The sequence below is a fragment of the Lepisma saccharinum genome, chromosome 13 (assembly GCF_977018435.1).
Source record: "Lepisma saccharinum chromosome 13, izLepSacc3.1, whole genome shotgun sequence".
Taxonomy (NCBI): Eukaryota; Metazoa; Arthropoda; class Insecta; order Zygentoma; family Lepismatidae; genus Lepisma; species Lepisma saccharinum.
In genome coordinates, this window is record NC_139241.1 from 42,807,539 (window position 1) to 42,822,102 (window position 14,564).

General features: G+C 39.8%; 1 protein-coding gene across 1 annotated transcript; it reads right to left on the reverse strand.

The window, feature by feature from the left end:
* Positions 1 to 8,662: 8,662 nt before the first annotated feature.
* Positions 8,663 to 9,193, reverse strand: LOC145996763 (uncharacterized). Its single transcript, XM_083133293.1, has one exon. The coding sequence runs from the start codon at positions 9,191 to 9,193 to the stop codon at positions 8,663 to 8,665; it is 531 nt and encodes a 176-aa protein (XP_082989419.1).
* Positions 9,194 to 14,564: the final 5,371 nt, after the last annotated feature.

Here is a 14,564-nt window from a genome sequence, read left to right on the forward strand (position 1 = left end):
CGGTGGGGTGAACATTTGTTTTCAGGTAAGTTCATATATCGCATTTCTCTGTGACTTTTAGTACAAATGGATTCAACTGGTGTTTTTCATCATACTTGCAAATTGCGTTTCCTTGTTATTGTTTTATTTAGTAGAAAGGTGTTGATAAGTTTGACGATGAAAATAATAACATTCAAAGTTAAATTCATCTTGATACGTAATTGCACGCTTGTACTTGATTATATTTCATTCATTAACACAAACTGTTATTAATTGTTGTCCTGTTCATGAGAAAAGGTGCCGGTAGTAGGTTTTGCGTACTGTCAGAAAAAAACACTGCTTGGTTAAAACATGTTAATGATATATCAAAGTGTCTCAAATTGATTGATTTATTTGGTTTATTTTACTTCTTTTTTCTGCTATATTTGGCTAATCGTAATGCCCAGGCCGAGATTCGAATCCGGGACCCCTAGCATCGTAGTGCGTTGTGCTAACCACTCCGTCACTGAGGCCTGCATATCCCAAATTGTTAAAGCAAGGAGTGAAATTGCTGTTTTGAACAACTCAACATTTCAAATTACTGCCCTTGAACAAACGTTTAAAAGGAAACATAGTGGCTGAGTCTTGGAATGTTCAGTTAATCTGTACTCAAGGTCGTCGATGACCACTTTCTCCCACCCCGAGCGGGAAACATAGGTTACTTACTGGATGTAAATATTTCAAGCATAATAATAATCATAATCATAATCTTTATTTATCCCGTGACCCATTTTTTCATGGGTATGGATTTCGTCCAGATTTCGTCCAGAATCCGAACCATTAATAAATACGAAAACAAACTCGTTCAAGTAAATAAGCACAGGTGAACTAGAGTTGGTCTTTTCGTTGCATTTTTATGCAATGTTACCGACATTTTACACAGTACTAACAACAAACGCGCACTTGGCGCAGGTGTAAGGAATGCTGCGTTGTGGGTATTTCCTTGCAGACGACAAACAGCTTTGCCGCAAACATGCCGGCGGTGCGATTCCTGACGTCACATGAAACCCACCTATTATTACAACGAAAAAATTATGAAACAAGAAGTCAGCTTTTGTTGAATGATTTTCATTCGAGAAATCGTTGTATGACAGCCACAGTATTTTCCACGTAGTTACATGAATTCAACTTGCACCTGATTCTTTCTCTTTCATTCGAAGTTAAAAAGACTCACTTCAATGGCTGCAAGACCCACTTCCCTTTCAGACGACACCCAAATGTCGACATATTTTTCACGAAACACACCCTGGATTGTATTTTGCAGACTAACGGGACTCTGGCGTCTGTACCTGTATCCAGGATAATCCTTTGTAGGAATTTTATGTTGTGGCCGTGTTCGTGATTCCTTCATACATTTAATCATATCAGCATTCATTCTCATCGTCGCAAGTAGCCAAAAGTGGCAGAAACGCCACGCAAAATAACCTGATTCAAGCAATCGATCAGTCAAAGATCCACTCTATCAATAATAACATGTTTCTTTCTCTATCTCTGGTGCAAGCGAAGGAAAACAAGTCTCTGGGCAAGAAGTGACTCAAGAATACTCGACCAATGAAAGCGTGAGATGAAAGTGAATCCGTGAAGAGGAAAATGTGACTGGAGATATCAACTGTTAGCAGTAGCCCTTACTGCTTCGCTCCATCCACTCCCGGTCTCCCCTTCTCTACCTTTATGCGCTGCCTTGCTCCATAGATTCCCGGTATTAGTCGACTACCACATTCCAAATGAATACAGCAATCCACACAAAACACTGAACTCTTTGTTCGCAAATAAAAATGCCGAATTGCAAAAAAGGCGTTGATGTTGTAAATACAGCATGCACCGAAGCCAAGCTTCCTTACTTTAGGCGATTCCGGGAAAGTCCTTTTACCTTAACATCCAGAGACAACAAATAGTTGGAAACAGAGTTGCTAAATTGAGCTCTTCTCCCGTATGCAGGCAGATTTTTTATTTCGCGCGGACTAAAACATCTTTTAATATGATATAGATAGAAGCTCACAAGTATAAATTTAAGGCTACCATTTTTTTCAAAACGCTAGCTAAATCGGGACTTTTTTTTAACCGCTCGACTCCCCCTGTTGCAATGCACGAACACACTCGCGCGCTCGTGTGTGTGTGTGTGTGTGTGCGTGTGTTTGTGTGTACGTACTTAAATTCTGGATTAAAAGCTTGTACCTAGTATAATATAATGTATATGTATAAAGAATAGATGAGAATAGTTGGTTTACCCGCAGTAACATGGGGAATACACCAATATCCAAACAGTTACCATTCAGCAAAGAGTACTAAGTACGAGTAAATAGCATGTGAATATATCAATGTAATTAATTTTGAGTAAGTCATTTTTAACAATGTGCAAGGGGTAGGAGAGTCAAAAAATTTACGATCATGCTATCTGTGGAAAAATAGAGTAATTTATACACTGTGAATGTTGCGATTAGCATAATGATGATGTGCTTATTTCAGACATATTGTCGAATTCTTATCGGAATCAAATGTCTGCTATTATGTAGTGCTGATATCTGTACGAATAATGGTTCGTGTGTAGAATATAGAAGGCGTGTGCTGTGTGACCTCCCAACGTCACGCATATGCTAACAGAAAGTCAATAGTCATTTCTGCGTCGGGAGATATATAGCTTTCTTTCTATTTGTTTGGTTGGACGTATAGACAATATACCCGTGCCGTTTATTGATCTGAGAGAAGTCATGGTGTAGTTAAATCGAACTGGTTTGTGCAGACATTCCTCGCTGATGCAATAAGGACACTGGTGCAGCCACACATGGCGTCACCGGAACATGGCTCCCCTCCCGAAATTTTGTCAAATTATCTCTGCATTGAGTATATTTAGGAAAGAAAATACATCTCTAAGCCTGAGCCGATACCGCTTTGAGCCAATACCGATGCCGATACTCTCACCGATACGATTGAAAATTGCAATAATTAAAATTTGTTCAAAATATTGATCAGTATTGGTGTGTAAATATTCTCCAATTATATGCATCAATTACACCAAGAAATTTGCATTAGAATATTCAAGAATTACATCAGAATACTAAAAAAAAGATATTATGCATTGACGAAATCTAGTATTTCGTGCAAGATTGGTGCAATTTTTTTTTAATAAAGTTTGAATTTTGCATAATTTCCAGGATAAGTGTCGCGCAGCATTTTTGCAGACCCCGTGAAAGAAAAATATGCCGAAAAAGTATCGGCTGGTATCGATACTTTCCGCGGCATCGATTCAGCCCTAAACATTTGCAATACATTTTAGTTAGAAAGAAACAATTAGGAAAGCCAGTAGGAGAGCGAGCAAGAACTACTTTAGCCTAATAGACAATTTCTGACCAATTGTCTACATTCGTCGATTAAGGAAAGCCCCAAGGGACTATAAATAAGCAACGACACGAAGACTGTTAGACGTGCGCACACCCTACGATTAGGGGAGGGGACAACAAAAACCTTGATGGAAGTACATTACACCTCACTGTTTTATAAACTCTGTATTGAGGTGTACAAAACAGGGGCGTATCAAGTATGGGTCCAGACTCTCCCAGAATTCCTGTGTACATTTAGTGTAATTTTATGCGTAATTAAATACATGCTGCACCTCTGATGCGGAAATGGAACTCATATTTACTTCATGTAAAAGAGAGCCAAACGGCTCCTCGTAAACTAAAGCATTCCCTACACACACGCGCTTGCGAATTCAATGTACATATACAGAACGATCCATTGAAGTGTAGACCGCCGAGTCAGTGTTTGCGCTATCGGCAAGAGAGACGCTCGCGGCCGTATGTCGGGACTGTAGACTGTCCGTGAATCAAGCGCGCAAGTTTCCGCAACTAGATTAAATAGTGATTTATTTACGACATGGAACTTTTACACCCGGGCATCTTGTCTCAAATCGCCTTTGAACTTCACGTGCCGATTGAGTTAATACATATATATCATAAATAAATACACGCTGTGCAATAGAAAACATTTGCTGAGCCATAACACATTTTGCGGTTGAATAGAATAGAATAAACACCATACGTAACAAGCACCCTATCACTTCACATTCGCCAGACTAATAAACAGGCAACACAATACAAAACAAGAGCCCTAATCGCTTCACAGTCTCGTGTTTCCTTTCAGGATCTCTGTCGAAACCGGTTTCTAGCGCTCCCCGCCCCCACCACCCTCGCCAGCTTATGTTAGTGGATGTCTTAATAAAGATGTATCAAAAATATGTGCGCCTCGAAGGTGACTAGTTTGAACACCTCCTTTTATATTTGTAAATCTGGCAAGTAAATCAGTTTTAAAAATAATTAAGGAAACTGTTGTGCACTTGCTTCATCGACACTCTACGATGCCGACAAACGGCCGTGAGTGCTTTGCTTGCCGATAGCGCAAAACACTGACGCGCCGGTCTACATTTCAATGGATTGCTCAGTATTTAGAAATATTGGATAGCATATGAACCACCAATTGTCCAATATCAGAATGAACTTCTCCAGTCTTACGAAAATATCCTATCCTATACTCTGACCCAGGAATTTGACACGCGCCTTCTGCCTTTAGGGTTTTAGGTTAGTCCCTATACAACCCTTTATCGAACTTCTCAAGGGCATCAGAGGGTTTGCAGGACCAAGCACCTGCGTGGTCTGTGGTGTAGGATTTGTTTATATTTTACCTACATTAATTTGGAATAAAAGAGCATTAGGATATTTTTACTTAGAGATTTATTCAGGCTTCTGTCGATATACCAACACTTTTAAACAGACAATTCACCCGATATAACTTGTAGGCCTAAACCTATTAGTTATACCGCAGTTTAAAACCCTGGTCTTTTTTTGGTGATGCAGGAGAATGCCTTATTCAGAGTTGGGTAACGAAATATCCGCCTTGGAATACAAGTACCCCAAAGCCGCATCGAAGAACGAGGCAAGATATTTCCCCATCGTCAACCTTTCAGCAACCAGGAGAATGTCCCACATGCTTACAAAGCTATCGCTCTTTTATATACAGAGAATTTGTTTACAGTTTTTCCAAGGTGACACTAAACTTGTTTACACATTCGTAGTTACATTGCTTTTATAAAGTTTTAGAAATTTCTTGTGTTTTAACAAAATATTAAAACCAACTAAATTATTTTTCAGTTATAATTCAGTTAAAAATCCATTACATATTGTAATATTAACAATAATGTATTTTTAAAGATAGAAATCAAACATCCTTTTAAATAAAACTGAGTTCAACACAGATTAATAGAATACAGATGCAACAGTTAGCGCTTGAAAAAGCTGCAGTCGACTGGGGCGACACAAATTTGTGGATCAAGCGAACGAGTAGTGACTCGAGAGGGCTCGACTAATGAAAGCGTGAGAGGGGAAGTTGGGGCACGGAGGAGCCACGTGACTGTAGATACCAGTCGTTCGCAGCAGCTCGCACTGCTTCACTCTGCCCACTCGCATTCTCCCCTTCCCTACCTTTATGCACGGTTTAAATCCATAGATTCCTGGGACAGAGTATACAATGTTAGTTTTCATTCAGTTGTTACAAAACTTTTAATATTAAAGATAAACTGCACCCCTCCCCTCCCCACGTACGCACTTCTTATCGATATTTTGATAGGTGTGGGTAACTTTGGTCAAGACAGTACAAATTGTTAAATTAGTCCATGAGCCAGGACCTCAAATTTCGGCGATCGGTACCACTTGGGGGGACGGGTTCTTATATGATTTTTTGCAAGGTCTGGATGCCTGGAGCTGGAAAATGTGTGAGAGCATGTCATAACTCTTTGCTTTTTATCTAATATTATTGAATTAGTAACAATAGCCGAAAAATAATGTTTTTTTCATATTTTTTTATAAATAGCATATAAATTCATCACAATATTTGAATAAATAAATTTAATTTCAACAGACTTATTAAATTCAACATTACTTTATAATAATTATAATTATTAAGTGTAATAAAGGTAAACAAAAGGTAAAGTGTTCCCCTGTGCTTAGCACCACGCCATGAAGGCGTATAGGGGGTGTGGGGGTAACGCCCCACACTCTCTTGATCCGGTCGTGAGTGGGGGTGATGTGATCAGCATCACGCCCCTGACCGCCTTTACCCCCCAGGGTTTCCCCCAGGTACCCATGTTATTCGACACTGGGTGGGCGTAATAATATTAATATAATCTGTACAATAATAATAAAACTTTATTATATTGCTGATATACTGACATAGATGAAAGTCATAAGTTTTACTTAAAATTTTCAATAATAATAGTGGATAAATCTTAAATACGCATGTATGTTATAATTTAACATAAACAAAATTTTGTTATTTACATTAGTCATCATCATCATCTTCTGAATAGGTGTCATCAGTCATTGAGTTTCACATGTGGGTAGTCTGCACTTGTCATTGCACCTGATGTTATTTAGCCAGGAGACGCAGTTTGTAGTTTCTAATGGATTGGTTGGTTGATTGATTTGGTGTTTAAAGTCTACTTTATGCACAGTATAGCTAATTGGGACTGGACCTACAGTTTAATGTGGGGTCTGAACCACTACGTGCCTCCAACGGGTATTGAACCTGGGACCCCTTGACTACAAGGTGATGACGCTACCACAGCACCATCAGTGAGGCAGTTTTTTAATGGAGTTGTAAGGTAGTAGATCTAACATAGTTTGGTGTGCTGACTGCCACTCCATCCAATCCACTACCAGCTGCTCTGCTCCATCGTGTTTTTTCAATGTCCACCTTCTCGCACGTGAACTAGATGTACATGGGTCATTCAGAAGACATCTCTTGCTTATAGCGGCTTTATAATCGCACGTTTCTTGAGACAGTTCCTCCAAGGTGCAAGTTGATAAATGTCTATCTCACCCTTCTTTTGCATGCCATTCACATAATGTACCGAAGATTTTGGAGCATACAGTAAGCGCGAGAACTATAATTTGCCAATTACTTTTTCATTGAGATCCCTTCGATCTCCGAGGCTGCGAACATATTTCCTGTGTTTGTCTGTTGGCAGGAAAGGTTTTCAATGCACTTGCTTTTCCTTTACCTGCAATGCATATGGAAACTTATCATATCTCATCAAACATTTTTAATAAGAATTGAAGCTATTTTCCTAATGCCAAGGACCATCATGGGTATTTTGGTACTATATTTCAGGAACAATTTAACAATGATTCTTTCATGGAATCTCAAACACATAATACACACATATGCGTCAGCTGAGCCTCTCATTAGCAGCAGCAGTATTCACCAACAAATTACCATATCTTTTTCATGTTTGCTGTTGAGATTGAGCACTTTGTGGGTCGCTTCAGATGTGATTTTGCATAATTTATATCCACGGTTGGCGAAGTGTTTTATTCAAAAGATTTACAGAAATGCTCTGGTTTCCTACATTCGTTAACAAGAAATGAATTAGAGTTGTTTTATTCGTTACGCGACTTAGAAATTTCCTTCACTTTCTGACAATCTGCGAAGATGAGATGCTCTGTAACTGATGCCCGAGTTCTTACCACGTGTTTGTCCTTTCGGTGTTCTTTATAGACGGCTCATTGTACGTATCAAATATACATCGATTCTTGGAATCCTATTTCCTTCCGCAAAGCAATGCACAAGGCAGATAGACCTTACCAAAGTTTGACTCCTCTTCTTTTACTCTGAATAAGAGCCATACCATCAATCGCCGAGGCTAAATTTCCAGATATTTCCTCAGGGGGATAACAATTTTCTGCAAGTATGTCTCTAATGCCGATGACAATGGTTCTAAGAGAAAGCCCATTTGAAGATTCCGATTTTGTGCTATCACAATAATTCGACCAAATAGTGCCTTGTCTGATAATTGACCTGTCATTACTATCCATTGCATTCTTCTTGGATCAAGAGAGGAACATAATGAACTAGACGAAAACCATGTTTATGAAACTGAAAGAACATTCAGAGAACAGATGAGCACAGGTAACAGAAATATCCTACAGTCGCTTGAACCAATGCTCACATGATGTGCGCCACTATAGAGCAATGTATGTATCATTACAGCAGCTCAGAAACGGACAGAGTTACAGCAGTAACTCACCACTAGTATGGTGTGTGATATCAAACGGCCAACAAATCAAGGGTGAGAAATCGCTGCAGATTGGTGGGGGGGGAGGAGCAGAGACGCACACAAACACACACACACTATATATATATATATATATATATAGTCATTAAATATGTGTCAATTATTAAATAATGAAATTATTTTATAAAACATACAATATATTATATCGACTGCCCATTTAAAATTCGATTGCAAATTTTAGATTATAATATACTACCAATGCAATGAACAATGCTTTGCGTGGGTAAAGGGCAAAAATTAAGAGACATTAAGAAGATAATTGTTTCCTGTATAAAATTGACATCTAAATTCTATTACGTGTTTTATTAATATATTTATATACAATACTTTGTGGTAGCTGACGAAAGGCGATGAGAAATGGAGAAGAAATAACAAGTCGGACTAATTTGAGTGTTCCAGGAATTGCTGGGTTCAGAAGTGCCCTTAGAGATGAGGCTCTTTGTTCTCCTTTCTTTATGTTTTTAGATATTATTCCAGTACAGTATATTAAACTCACAAACTAATTGTTTACGTTTGTTGTTACAACAAAAACTCTCCCCCCGGAAAAGTTTGGTGGGGGGGAAATTTCAGCACCAGATCGTTGGTGGGGGAATTCCCCCCTGTGCCCCTCAGGATTTCGCACCCTGGCCAACACCGCTGCACATCTGTGTGGCATGGGCTCGATGATGTGATCGATGAGAGCTTGGAGGATTCCTCGAAACTCTTCACTTTGGGCAATTTCAGCTCAGGAAGCGTTAAGGTAGGTGACATACTGCCTAGAATGCGTCTGCCAAGTGCATCCCAGACATTCTCTATGGGATTTAAGTCCAATAATAACGCTGGCCACTCCAGGCTCTCTATTTTCTCGTCCTCGGGCACGTTGTGCACTAACTGAACGCTGTGCGGACGAGCATTATCGCTGATGAAAAGGATACGATCACCTATTGCATCTGCGCACGGCATGGCAAAAGGTCTGAGGTTCTCGTCCTCATATCTGAGGGCCGTCAAACTACAATTTTCGATGACGTGGATGTTCTTACGTCCCACAATCTTGATTCCAGCCCACACCATCAGTCCACCACCTCCATTTTAGAATGTTTCTTGCACAAAATCAGGGTTATATCGTGTTCCAGATTCCCTCCAGTAAGGTTCGTCTATTGTAAGGCTGGAGGCTGAACCGCAACTCATCGGAGTACAGCGCTCAATCTCATCCGTTGTGTCCCCAATTGCGATGTTCCTCAGCCAAGTTTCTATGGACTGAAAGCTGTACGGTGATGGAACACACACCATGAGTCTATATGCATAGAGACCATTTTTAAGAAGGCGATTGCAGACAGTTTGAGATGACAGCTGCGCCCTATTGCTGTGAGAATGGCATGTTGAAGTTTCGTTGCATTCTGTCGTCCGTTCCAATCAGTTATTTACAAGAGGTACCCGTTGTCTCTTGCTGTTGTTACTCGCGGACGAACTTGACCTTACATTCATCGCGCATTTCCAGTTGTTTGGAACCGAATCTACAGGCGAGAAATGGCACTTTGAGACACTCCAAGGCCTACTGATAGCTCTCTGTCTGTCCAGCTTCCATCCTTCCTATGGCTCTCCATGCCATTAATTCAGGGATATCGCACTTTAGAGGCATTGTACAACTTGCCCTCGTTCCTCAATGAACTCTTACACTGTCATTCTCACAGCTGCGCACTTCAGTTGTCAATTCAGATATACAAATAGCCAATTGAATCCAGTAATGGTCTTAAATCCCATCCAACTTGTCAGTTATATTATTAAAATATTAACTTATTTTAATTAGTGTAATTATTATAATCTTAATTATTATCATCATCATTATAAATTTAGATCAGAATTACTATAATTGTCATTCCTAATATTAAAAGTCAAAATATTAAAAATTATCACAAATTTCTATTTACATCAAGGTATCTGGGAAATGGAGTGATAACACACAGAAGGCAAAGAGTTATGACATGCTATCACCCATTTTCCATCTCTAGGCATCCCAACCTCACCAAAAAATCATATTAGAACCCGTCTCCCGAGTGGTACCGACAACTTGCCTGGCTCAAGGCCTAAATTGAGAAGATCTTACATTTTCCCTGTCCAAGGTTTCATTCAAAGTACAGTCACCAGCAGTAAAAATGGGTCACCTAGATCGTGAAATACTCGATTTTCTGCAAGGCGTTATGTGTGTTGCCTAACTCTACGGCGGTGGTAGAAGTTGCTATTAAAATCCACTTATCGCCGTACAGTTAGGCAACACACATAACGCCTTGCAGAAAATCGAGTATTTCACGATCTCGGTGACCCATTTTTATTGACGGTGACTGTACAAGACCCTCACCTTGCTGAGGTGCCATCTAAGTTCTAGATGAAATAGGTCCAGAAATATTGTTGGTAACAGAGGTGAAGGTACCTAGGTGTATAGACTATCGCCAAAATGGGTCCAAAGATTGGATGTGGATATCGACGTCCTTCGTGCGTGCCCTTGGCTGTGTGCGAGAGATGTCTGGAGGAGAAGCATCGTAATGATGGAAGATAGGCATCCTGCGACACACGATACAACATGTTTTTCTATTTCTTTGGCGGTTTTTGGCCCTGCTGTTTAATTCCTTTTGAAAAACGTTAACATATAGCTTTCCTTTTACATTGGAAGATACAAGATACTCGATATAGCGAACCTAGGGCCCCATAGGACCACAAACCCTTCAAATAGTCAATATTTTTAGTATTTTCGGCTATTTTAAATTTGCGTCAAGCTATTGTCTGATCGCAAAAATATTTTTGAAGTATCACCTACCCTGGAAGGCAGAAAATTAAGATCTCTTTCGTTTCGAAATTTTATCCTTTGTTCATATCACTGTGCCTTAGTCCGTAAACTCCCGACATAGTTAATTTATCGACTGGCTTCTTCACAGACGGCGCGGGGTCGGATCCCGTGAATTCCGGTATTTTTTCCACAAAATGGTTTCGATACAATCTTGCTGTCAGCCATAGGCGCCGACTCCATGGGGCTTGGGGGGCTCGAGCCCCCCCCCAATGTTAACGATGTGGGGGCAGAGCCCCCAAATAATTTTGCTTAAGAGGATCTAATGTATTATTTTGCTTCTCTTGTAAAGTTTACTCTGGATTGTGCCACATGAACTTAACTTTAAATACACATTTGAAATGTTATAGACCATCAACATTGGGGGCTGAGACCGCTAAACCATCAACTTTGGGGGGGGGGGCTATAAACGGAGACAGCAAAACACATGACTTATTACTATATACTAAGTATGTAATTATGAGTATTGTTAACATTTTTACTAAAAAGCGTTTCAAAAGAAGATGTGCATGAACTAGGAGAGTGGATGGGACGTTCGGGCTACAAATGGCTCTCACATGACATTCAGAACGAGATAATTGATATAGCCCAACACATATATTTCTGACGTGCGATGCGCGACACAACTCAAGAAGCAGTGTTGTTAATGGAGCAGATAGAAAAATCGCTGGAGTTCGCCGATGCACCGCTATTACGTACAACAAGAAAATTAGAGAATTTAGGTCTATCTAACGTTGAGTTTTAAACGTCATGCATTATACCAGGACTAGGATTATTAATATGTACTAACAAGTGGCTTTGTATGTAGCGACATATATATGAACTAAAAATTCGCAAAATATGGACTAACACATACGTAAAATTACCAAACATGCACTGATGGCGTTCTAACTGTTCACTCCCAAAACCAGTCTACACTGGTACGGAACTGCAACGACAGATAATACACGACCAACACTACCACTGCTTTGAGAACTAATCATAGGCGCCGACTCCATGGGTCTTAGGGCAGTCCCCCCCCCCCCCCAATGTTAATGATGTGGGAGCAGAGCCCCTCAAATAATTTTGCTTAAGAGGAACTAATGTATTATTTTGCTTCTCTTGTAAAGTTTACTCTGAATTGTGCCACATGAACTTAACTTTAACTACACATTTGAAATGTTCTAGACCATCAAATTTGGGGGGACTGAGACCGCTAAACCATCAACTTTGGGGGGGGGGGGCTATGGACGGAGACAGCAAAACACATGACTTATTACTATATACTAAGTATATAATTATGAGTATTGTTAACATTTTTACTAAAAAGAGTTTCAAAATAACGAGGTGATATGACAATTATACCAGTATGTTGTTTAGTGAATTCTGAACAACTTGAGGTCGTAAACACGACTTGCAGGCAATATTGATATGTACGATATTTAGATATCCTCGAAATCTCTTCCTCTAGTCCAAAGAATAAGGGGAAAATAATTCTAAAGTCTTTGAGTTTATTTAACACTGGCTTGCAGTAAAGTACGCAAGGAAAGTTTATGAAAAGTCTGTATTGCGAAAGCGGGAACGGCTATGATCAAAGGCATTATTGCTAAAGCACGGCGTGTTATGTGTTTATTTATTATTGCAAAATTAAATTTAAAAAGTACACTATTGTAGCAAGAACAAAAAAGTAAAACTATTTGCCTGCGATTTGTGTTAGCATTTATGTAAATAATTAAATAAAACTGTTAAATATTGTAAATATTCGCTATTTTTATGGGTACGTCAACACTAAGGTTCTCTGCACCCGTCACATGTCCTTTCTTTACAAGTCTGTTGCGGAATAAAACACACTCATGCCCTCGCCGGGACTCGAACCCGAGACCTCCGGATCAAAGCGAGTTTAGACGACCACCCAACAAGCTCGGCTACCGAGGCCGGCATAACACTGTTATGTTGGCCTCTTAATGTAAATACATAGCCTACTCTTAATTAAAAATGTTAATTGTTATCTAAAAAACAAATGAGCAAACACACGGTTTGCATGTTACATTTAATTTTGCATGAGAAATATAATAGCTGCTTAAATCTGCTATACGAAGACGTAATTTTTATTTTAAAAAAGGGAGGGAGTGAGTCATTCATTCATTTATTTCAGTGATCAGAGCCCCCCTCCCAATAATTTTGACAAGTCGGCGCCCCTGCTGTCAGCGTAGTGGTTGATAGAGAGGTTGGTCACAACGACCGGGTTATCTTGAAGACAATTCTCGGCATTTTCCTGTGAAAGTAGTTAACCGCTAAAGGAAGAATATGATATGTGGAAAGGAGGTACATACATGATCATATTTTTAGTCGCGTGATCTCTAAGATAAACGAAACCATAGTACATATGACAGAGGCGTGCATTCACAGTAATGAGCACATTGCAGATACTATTAAAATAGCGTTGGCCTTCTGTACAGACTCACTGAAATCCAAAACCAATCATTCATCAGCATATTTTTCAAACCTTTTATTTCCCCATTTCTTGAATGCTGGTCCCCCATCTGAACCGTGGCTTCTAAAACTAATATTTCCAGGATTGATTCTGTCCTCAGCTTTTTCCTCGCCATTGCACGCCAAAGAATGCCTTCTCTCAGACACCTCCATAAAACAGATATTATATCTTTCTTCAATATCCAACCACCATACACCAGTGGCGGTCCCTCCATGGAACAGAGGGAACAGGCTGTTCCCTCCTACTTATCGCGCTTTTGAGCTATTTAAATTCTTTATATTAACATAATAAGAACACTTCTTTCTCCCGAAATCAACGTTTCCAAAAGTAACGCTGAAGAAAATCTTTCACCGTTGCTGGACGTTTGTTTACGTCACCTACCCCCAACGCATCATGGCTCTCACCCTCTACTACCTGACACCGAGTATTTCCGACCACGCGCGAAGGTAAACGATCCACACGGCACCATGGAAGCTGAACACTCTAGCTGTTCCCCCAGAGATATTGCGGATTCGCTTTTCTTCCCATTGTTGCTATGTGCTGAAGTTTAATCGCCTCACAAGTGATACTTTTGAGTGTAGAAAGTCCATAACTTCCTAATCTCGTTGAGAACTTGCGTCTGACATTCATAACGAACTGGAAAAATCTTCTACAGTCTAAGCGTCTGATAAATGCCTTGGCTAAACGCTGCGAAATAGCTTCCGAGGGAACAGCTCACATCCACCTGTTCCACCGACCCCAAGACCAAAGTTCCAAGGCACGCAGCTGCAGGACAAGAAAGCGAATGTTGCGAGTGTTGTATGATCGACCGGCTGAGTACGAAAGCCTGTAGTTCATTGAACTTTGCAGAAAATACAACAAACCAACACACATCCTAACTGAATTAAAAACTAAAATGAAATCATACACAAGGCATTTTCAAACGAGTTACTACAACTCTGTAAAATGATTAACTAGATATTCTTCCAGTGGCAAATTATATTGTTGTCCTTGTTTAGTCATGAGAAGGGAGTCTGGAACAGGTCGGGTTTTGTCACATTAACAACTTCTACTAATCTAGCGAACCTCATGAAAAAAACTCAGCCATCTGTGTACCATTATTGCATTGAGGGCGTTTGAATTACAAGACT

Bases quoted from the DNA above. Each gene is read 5' to 3' on its own strand.
- LOC145996763 (XM_083133293.1), bottom strand. From the start codon at position 9,193: ATGGTGTGGGCTGGAATCAAGATTGTGGGACGTAAGAACATCCACGTC.